Raw genomic sequence first — 9,681 nt, 5'->3', positions numbered from 1 at the left:
TATTTTTTTCCACACTTTGGACCTGGCTTACTCATCCAGCCAGTCCAGGTCCACTCCTCGGAAAGACTTGCTCTTTACACCGTAGTCAAATTTCAGCTGAGTGTCCACACTGATGTCCTCCAGTGCCTTGAAGAGGACAACATCCTTTTTCTCTCCATCCATCTTCAACACAGGGAAGGGGCTTCAGGTTGGGCCTTTTAGAAGAATGGTTGATCCTTCTGCCAAACGTGTCTGCGTCTGGGTGGCATTCACAGGGGGTCTGAGCATCAATGCACAGATCTCTCTGCCTAGCTTTAAAGAAGAACAGGTAGCCAGTCTCGTCATGGATTTCCTGCATCATGGCTCTACCTGCCGCAGCTGTGATTACCTTTCCATTGTAATTGCAGACAATGTCAACTTTAGAAAACCGGCGGGTTGCAACCACTCCTGTGATCAAGAGGACATTACATTTTGAGTAAGATCAAAATGACAAGAAATGAACATTACATGTAGGCAAACCTTTCAGTAATTTGATTTTAGCTTTTGCTCCAGCTGATAGTTGCTAAAACGTACAATTAAATGATTGTATTTTCTGCCCTTACCACCAACCCCCCAAAAAATTTTATTTATTAAGACAAAGATCTACTGACCTAGACCTTGCTGGGGGCCAAAGTCCTTAATGGCAATGCCTTTCCAGGTCTGCTGAAAGACACACTTATCAGTCTCAATCATGAGCTTGGGAGCTGGTTTCCACAACCGCTCGATCTCTTCAGGCTTTGGAGAGTTGCCCTTCCACCCTCTCCTGCACAATCAGCCTCGCTGAAAGCTTGCAGTGTATGCTGAAAGAGGGAATGACACAACATGCATTACTTCATGCGAGTCACTCATCACACTAAATGAATGGCCTAGTTTGAATGGTGTATTGATTGTCAGTGCTGTATTCACTGATTGGGCTACTTACACAAGTGGAGAAACTCCCAGTATGCCGAGAGAGGGATATCTGCTTTCATAAAGACGCGGTCTTCAGGAAACCCTTCATCGACCCACTGTTTTTTTTATTCTCGGTGGTTGACCGTCCAGCGAGACAGGAAATCTGCACACAAAAGCAGAGAAGTCTTTCGTCGAAGCGAGACACTTGCGAGACACTTTGAACAGCCTCGCCAGTCGATGAGACGAAAAAGTTGTTGCAAACATTTTCAGGCCTAATATGTTTAAAGTACAGCTGAAACCACTGTGGAAATAAAACAGACCATTATAGACGGTGAAAGTTTAAGATGTTTTGCATATTTTTTTCTAATACTGGAAAAAAAAAAATTTATGCCTTACATTAAAACAGCACATGCATTGTAATAAGATGGGTGAAGATTGGCATTACAGCTTCCTCTCTGTGTCAAAGCGAATGTAGCGATCTGCTTCCTTGATGGTTTTTTTGTGGCTGCTGATGCCAGTCACAACTCTGCCACCATGCTGCTTCCTGTCTCTCAAACACCTTTGGAGATGGCTTATGGTAGAGAAATGAACATTCAATTCACAGGCAACAGCTCTGGTTGACATTCCTGCAGTCAGCATGCCAATTGCACGCTCCCTCAAAACTTACGACATCTGTGGCATTGTGCTGTGTGATAAAACTGCACATTTTAGAGTGGCCTTTTATTGTGGCCAGCCTAAGGCACACCTGTGCAATAATCATGCTGTCTAATCAGCATCTTGATATGCCACACCTGTGAGGTGGATGGATTATCTCGGCAAAGGAGAAGTGCTCACTAACATAGATTTAGACAGAATGGTGAACAATATTTTAGAGAAAAAGGCCTTTTGTGTGCATAGAAAAAGACTTAGATATTTGAGTTCATCTCATGAAAAATGGGGCAAAAAATAGTGTTGTTTATAATTTTGTTCAGTGTGTGTATAGTCAGACTGAATGATTGAAGAAAAAATACACACACAGTTGTCTCTGGTTCAGTAAAAAAATAAAACACAGTGGATGAGTCCGTGCTTCAGGATATGTTTGTGTGCATTGCATTATCCGCTTTTCCACTGTTGGGTCAGTGCTTTAAACGGGCCTTATGACTTATGACAGATAAAATATGTTACTAAATAAATACATGATTGTGATGAAGAAATCGGACGTCAGCTTCTTATTCTCTAAGCGGTTGCATTAACCATGTTTACTATGCTAACGTTAATGGCTAGCGTGCATAGTCCTTTGCATTGCTTATAAATATTTCTGCCTTGTATGGTGATCAAAATTCACATCGGATCAAGTTATTTCAAACACTGCTGTCTGAAAGTGAGTTTTAAGCTCAACTTATTTTAAAAATCTTTAATGCTGGTGCTATAGCTGTTAGCTTTATGAAATTATCTGCGATGCTGACGCTCTCCAGACGCAGAGAAACTCGGCCTTTGTTCATAACCACTCTTCTACTCCTCCACCACTCCCCAGCTCGCCCGCTTTGGGCCAAGGTTTTCATCAGGCCAAAAAACCCAGGCCGTTGGCCCTGAGGAAACCCCTGGAAGTGACAGTGAAAACGCGACTGGCACAGCCACACACTAGCACGCCCGCTTTTGGCCCAACAGTGGAAATGCAGCGAGTGTGCTCACTCAAGATCCCAAAAATCCCATTTCACACCTACCTGTATGGGCAAACAAAGCCTGAAAACAGGGCAAACATATCCTGAATCAGTGGCACTGTTTATTTTATTTTATTTCAGAATTATTCAGTGCGCACACACACACATTATAATACTGTACACAGAAGCATATTATGCAGTAATATTCAAAATATTTAATATTTTAACCATAGCCTACATAGTTTTGCAGTCTAAACATGTTTGAACAAAATAAAGGGGTTACACACATTAAACTATGCTTACACTTTTATTGAAAGTTATAAATTGCACACAAGTAAAATGAAAAGAGTAATGCATTTAAATAAATAAATAAATATTGAGCATGTTTGGCCATTTTCAAAGCAAAAAGTATACAATCCAGGAAAACAGTATGCTAGAAAAACACACAGTGTGAGACAGCACTGATTCAGCTCCTGTATTTATAGTGTGGGTGGGCTCATCTCAACTACTGTGATGTCACGGAAGCTCAGCCAATGAGCAGAACTGGCCAGACAAGTCACACTAATATTCATGACCAACCACGCCTACTCGCATATGCCCTTTCGAAACAAAAAAGTGTCTTAGAAAACTGTGAGTGAGTAACCAAGATGATTTTCACATCATTTTGAAGCAAAAATTCTTGTGAAGTCTTGTGAACAATGTTCTCTAGGTGTTTTATGACCTTATTTCAGTGACTTCAAAATTTTAGTTTCTCACTAACCACGCGTAAACATTGCTTTCTCAAAAACACAATCATGTACATACATGCTGTTTACATATTATTGTAGCCCAGTTTGTACTGAATAAGTACAGTGTTTTCAGACTTTAGCCATGTATATGTTTATAAGCAACTGAAAATAGCACAAGGGATGTCAAAGCTTCTCCAGGCCCCCAAAACCCCTTAGACCCCAGAGGGTTAAGTCTGCGTGGTTGAAATCCCCAGCTAAGATGAGAAAAGCATCAGGGTGGGCTGTCTGCTGCTCACTGATGTGCTGGTACAGTTCATTCAGTGCCTCACTCCAGTTGTTGTGGTTGGAGCAGGGAGGAATGTAAAAAGCAGAGCAGTATGGCTGAATATTCCCTCGGTAGATAGAACGGCCGGCACTTAATAATCATAAAGTCCACCAGGGGTGAGCAGTGTGTGAAGTTCAAAACAGCATTGCGGCACCACGCATCATTGATGTAAACAACAAGCCTGCTGCCACGTGATTCACCTCCCGCGACAAGGACTCTGTCCGCTCGATAGCATGTCAGCTGATCGAGCTGAATAGCACAGTCTGGAACACTGTTGCGAAGCCATGTTTCCGTGAACACAAAAACACAACTGTCTCTTACAGTCCTCTGAGTTGAGCGTAGTAATTGGATGTAATCCAGTTTATTGTCCAAAGAGCGTTCGTTAGCCAGTACGATGGTGGGGATAGCTGGCTTGTGTGGGTTAGCTGTTAGCCTAGCCCGGATACCTCCGCGCTTACCCCTCTTCTGCTTCCTCTCACTCCGCTGGTGGCGCCTCCGCTGTGGGCGAGATGCAGCAGTGGGGGTCGGTGATGGTGAAGGCCTCCGGAGCAGACCGAGATCCTGCAGCTCTTCGGCGTAGTTTAACTCTAAAAAAGTGGTTTTGCTAACATCGAGCAGAAACTCACGACTGTATGCACGCTTAAAGACAGGTAGACGCGATGAAGACATACAAAAACACTGCGACTCACAAGACAAAAACCACAAAAACACCGTTCTGACGAGAGAGAGAGAAGCCGCTGCGTGTGAATGCGCCGCCATTGTACATTGGTACATAAGTAGTTAAAATATATATATATATATATATATATATATATATATATATATATATATATATATATATATATATATATATATATATATATATATATAAATATATATATAACTACTGTGATGTAAACGTGTATTAAATGGTGAATGCTGTGCTAGATACACAGCAACAGCCTCATCTTGTTGATCCTCTGGAGGGATCTGGAAAGAGGAGCAAGTGTAGTGGAGGACAAGACTCCTGGAGCCTGTGGCAGTATTTCTCTCTCAGAGACTCCATGAGGCCTGATGCATGCTGGGAGAAGCAAGCACAAGTTTAGATCACAATCACTGCTGACCCTGCTTTTCCACATGGCCTCCATCACATCTGCATCTTCATTAGAAGCGGAAGCTGCAGTCCAGTAGAGGTGGTTAATAACAGCTGGCCTTCACTGCTTCAGATCATCTTCACACTCCCTCGTTACTTGCAATGTCTCCCAAAACCTTATAAATACAGCACATGACAAAAAAATTACCAATTAGCTGTGCAAACAATGTCACTAACCTGTAACTAGACTTGATGGTTATAATATTAGCAAACTGAGGTTAACTTACCAGCTATGCCTTCTCATATGGTAACGTTTTTACATGGTATATAACGTTATTGCTAATGCTTACAAGCTAGCTGCGGTGCTTTACAACAACCTATACATCTCGTTGCGTCTTATTATTTAAATAATTATGTTCACTGATTTAATAGGTAGCAAATGTTTAAAAACAAGACTTACAGTGCACAGTTGACGTTTTCGTGGAGCAGCATCTCTGACGGATCCGTGAGCATCACGTCTCCTGCCGGCGGCCGACCCACAGGCGGACCGGGACCCGATGAAGGTGCTACAGTAGGTGGCCAACCAAAATGATCGTTCTGCTGCCGCGAGTGCCGCCGCATCTGCAAAGTGCATTTGCAGCTTTTGACCGCTGAGTGACCCTTTAACCACAAGTTATCAAACAAGCGCATCAAAGTACATAGCTGTCAGCTTTGCCTCACCGATGTGTTATATTTAATGGGTGCAGTCGGGGAAAATGAAAGAAAAACACTGTAGTTCAAATATTTAATATTCACAGATGAAAGTTTGGTAATTATGAAGTTATGTGCGTTTCTTAGAACGAATTCAAGCAGGATAAATGTCAAGCCTATGAGCTTGTGCTTAAATTTTCTCTAAGCTACACAGTATTACACCATATTTTAGATTTGACATTTAATAGGTGTGCGGTATTTATATAATATGAATTATGTGTTATATTATTCTAAAGAAATTGTGGTTTACTTTGCATCGAAGCATTAAAAGTGGTAGCCTATTTCAGTGAGCTAGGCTACATGGATTTATATGCAAAATGTCAATATTCTCACATATTAGGCCTATATATTAATTTATATTTTTTAAATTCCTTTAATAAAACAACATGCATTTCTGTCACACACTACTTTGTCATTTGTTACCTGTCCTTTATTTTGACGGATAACTTCTTGGGAAAAAGATATCTGTCTGTACACTGATTAAGAAACTGTTGCGTGTTTCATAAATTATTTCCTTTATTTTAGTAAAACGAGAGATTAACACCTTTATTTCAACCTTTTACTTTTTACTGTTTTACTTCGTCCTTTCATCTCGTTTACAAACCAACATTTTACTATTACATTCAGTTCGCAGCCTTAAAGGGATACTCCACCCAAAATGAAAATTGTGTCATTAATCACTCTGTCTTCCAAACCCATAAAAGCTCCGTTCTTCTTCAGAACACAATTTAAGATATTTTGGATGAAAACCAGGAGGCATGTGACTGTCCCATAGACTGCCAAGACTGCCAATTATAATATAAATGTATAATCACTGTATGCTGTGTATGCTCTTCTGTATCATCCTCGCCACAAGGATGTGCTGTTTTTTCAAATCAAAGCTAAATACACATAGAAACAGCGCATCCTTGTGGTGCGGATGATACAGAAGAGCATACGGTGATATGGAGAGACACAGAGGAGACTGTTGACAAAGGAATTGTTGAATAAAGTCGTTATTTTGGTTTTCTTCGCTTACAAAAAGTGTTCCCGTAGCTTCATATAACCCAGATTGCACGTCTGATGGCAGATGGAGTATTCTGACGACGGCTTTCATACCTTTTATGGACCTTGACACTGCTATTTACTTGGCAGTCTATAGGCCGGGACACACCAGGCTGACTTCAAAGAACTAGCGGCGATGAAAACTGGTGTTGTCGCCTTGCGTCAGGAGCGTCGGACCAAAAAGCTGCGCTGGAACACACTGCACAGACTACAGTCGACGGCAAGCTAACGTGTGTTCTGCACATGCGTGAGAAGAATGAGCTGTTCATATCAGTAGCTATTAATAGTATATATTCGTCATTCAAAAGGAGAAACTGAAACAAAGATATACGAGATAAACGCAGATATACGAAATGTAAACAAAGCAGCGCTTGCTTACCATTTTGAATATCAGTAACGTTGATAACAACTTTAAACATTTTAAGCGGCTCATGTTATGAAAACATTCGCGTATTAGAATGATTGGAAAAGATCACGTAACATTTAAACCGCCTTCTGTCTGTACCGCCTTCATTCACATGCTTGTTTTCATCACTTTTGCTTTAATTCTCGACTTGTTCGCTAAACTGAACATCCAATCAGAGCTCTCACTCCCGCCGATGGCACCGACGCCGATTCAACATATCAAATTGGGCAGACTGGCGCCAATGAGAGTCCGATGAGAGCCGACGAGTGGAACACACCAAACTAGCCCGACCGTCGCTCACTATCGGCCCGACGATGGTAAACGGCCGATCATTGGCTTGGTGTGTCCCGAGCTTATGGTACAGTCACAGGCCTCCTGGTTTTCATCCAAAATATCTGAAATTGGGTTCGAAGACAAACGGAGCTTTTACGGGTTTGGAACGACATGGGGGTAAGTGATTAATGACAACACTTTCATTTTGGGGTGGAGTATCCCTCTAACGCATTAAGCCACGTTAAGTGTTGTCCTTATGGTATTCTGTGGGAGGAAAACACTTAACACGGACTTAAGCACATTGCGTTCTTATTATGGGACGCATTCTTATTACTAATAATGTGTATACTGAGTTTTATCTTTTAAAAACACTCTCAATTAACGCAGATTAAGTATTTTAGAATGTCCCTATCAAGGTTGCGTTTGTTACTATAGCAAAAGTAGACTCACAATGCATGGTGTTTTAAAAATCAAACACTCATTGTTAAAATAACCACTTTTGTTATGTTGAAATCATGAAAAAGTTAAGTCATAACAAGAAAACAATTTTCTCTTGATCTCGACATAAAAGTTAAGTCGGGATCACGAGAAAACAAAGAAAATAAAATTAATAATGCATGGCCGCTTAGAACTTTCGTACAAACCTCAGCTTTGTAATAAGCTTAATTTATCATCGTAATAATAAATTTAAATTAGATTACATATATTAAGTGTATATCAAATAGATGGAATCTGTAGTATTAAAAACATTCTGCGATAAGATTCCATTTGCAGAGTGGTAAAAAGGAGAAACTTTATTCTCGCCTCAAAACACAAAATAACATAAACAATAATTAATTGTTGCCCAGGTGAATAGAGATTCTGGAGCTGGCTGGCACACTGCGGAACATATGAGCTGCCGGATCTCCATACTATGAGTCTTTGAACAGCAGAACAGAGGGTCAGATAAAAACACAACACAAAACACGAGCAAGGACAAAACAATCTTTTCACGATGATGGACAGAAAGGCAGAGATCTATAAGGGAGTGGGGGAATGTGCGACAGGTGGGAAAGAATCCGCTCGTGATCTGTGCACCCCCGCCGCGATATCAGCGCTGATTGCCCAGACCACGAGAAGGCACCCTGCCCCATGACACTTGCAACATTGGGCCGTGCATTATCATGCTGCAACATGAGGTGATGGTCGTGGATGAATGACACAACAATGGGCCTCAGGATCTCATCACGGTATCTCTGTGCATTCAAAATGCCATCAATAAAATGCACCTGTGTTCGTTTGTCCATAACATATGCCTGCCCATACCATAACCCCACCGCCACCATGGGCTACTCGATCCACAACATTGACATCAGTAAACCGCTCACCCACACAACGCCATACACGCTGTCTGCCATCTGCCCTGTACAGTGAAAACCGGGATTCAACCTTGAAGAGAACACCTCTCCAAAGTGCCAGACGCCATCGAATGTGAGCATTTGCCCATCACCGATCTTGGAGGTGAAGATGCTGGATGTGGAGGTCCTGGGCTGGTGCGGTTACACGTGATCTGCGGTTGTGAGGCCGGTTGGATGTACTGCCAAATTCTCTGAAACGCCTTTGGAGATGGCTTATGGTAGAGAAATGAACATTCAATTAATGGGCAACAGCTCTGGTGGACATTCCTGCAGTCAGCATGCAAATTGCACGCTCCCTCAAAACTTGCAACATCTGTGGCATTGTGCTGTTGTAATAAAACTGCACATTTTATAGTGGCCTTTTATTGTGGCCAGCCTAAGGAGAAGTGCTCACTGACACAGATCTAGATTTTTGTGTACATAAAAAAAAAAAAGTCTTAATTCTTTTGAGTTCAACTCATTAAAAATGGGGGCAAAAACAAAACTGTTGCATTTATAATTTTGTTCAGTGTAAGTTACCAATCATATGAAATTAGTATTAATAAAAAATGTATTTGTACATCAGAGGGTGCACAGAAGAACACAAAAGTGGCTTGTAGGTACATATACAGTTCAAATACAGAAATATTAAATGATTTAAATAGCTGAAATTACACCTAAAAATTAAACTGGAACCGCCAGTAGGTGGTGGCAAGTCACTGATTTTATCGCTGATTCATTCAGGAATGAAACAAGTCTATTAATGGGTAATCATGAATCACTGACTCAACAGATTCAAAAACGCACTTTCATTCATGGATAAAACACCGCTGTGTTTGCTTTTAGAGATGAGCAGCAGCTGAGCTGTTACTTTATTTGGAACTATTTTCGTTGATGAAATATTGCAAAATCAGGCAGTACTTGTTTATTTATTTATTTTTTATTTTTTTTTTATTGTCAGTTCAATGATCAGAAGTACACAGATACAGTGTCAGACATACAAAATAAGAACAAAGCAAAATACAATGGAAAGGCAGAAGGGGAAAAAAAAAACAAGTACAGGGAATCACAAATTAGAGAGTCAAGGAAGGTTCTTTATATAATGCCAAAGAGGTGACCATATCTGCCAAAAGTCATCAGATTTTCGGTGCACGTCAT

General features: G+C 41.0%; 1 protein-coding gene across 1 annotated transcript; it reads right to left on the bottom strand.

Moving 5' to 3' along the window:
- On the bottom strand, positions 1–787 carry LOC122137169 (N-lysine methyltransferase KMT5A-like). The gene is made up of 2 exons (XM_042722887.1): positions 630–787; positions 1–426 (listed from the first exon to the last, which is right to left on the bottom strand). The coding sequence occupies exons 1-2, from the start codon at positions 709–711 to the stop codon at positions 86–88; spliced, it is 423 nt and encodes a 140-aa protein (XP_042578821.1). The 5' UTR covers positions 712–787; the 3' UTR covers positions 1–85.
- Between the last annotated feature and the right edge of the window lie 8,894 nt (positions 788–9,681).

This window comes from Cyprinus carpio, chromosome B4 (assembly GCF_018340385.1).
Source record: "Cyprinus carpio isolate SPL01 chromosome B4, ASM1834038v1, whole genome shotgun sequence".
NCBI classification, from domain to species: Eukaryota; Metazoa; Chordata; class Actinopteri; order Cypriniformes; family Cyprinidae; genus Cyprinus; species Cyprinus carpio.
This window is presented reverse-complemented; position numbering and strand designations above follow the sequence as displayed.

Excerpts from the sequence above, each read along its gene's own strand:
- LOC122137169 (XM_042722887.1), bottom strand. The coding sequence starts at position 711 with ATGATTGAGACTGATAAGTGTGTCTTTCAGCAGACCTGGAAAGGCATT. Across the intron at positions 427-629 it reads TGGCCCCCAGCAAGGTCTAG|GAGTGGTTGCAACCCGCCGG; the intron begins GTCAGTAGATCT and ends TCTTGATCACAG.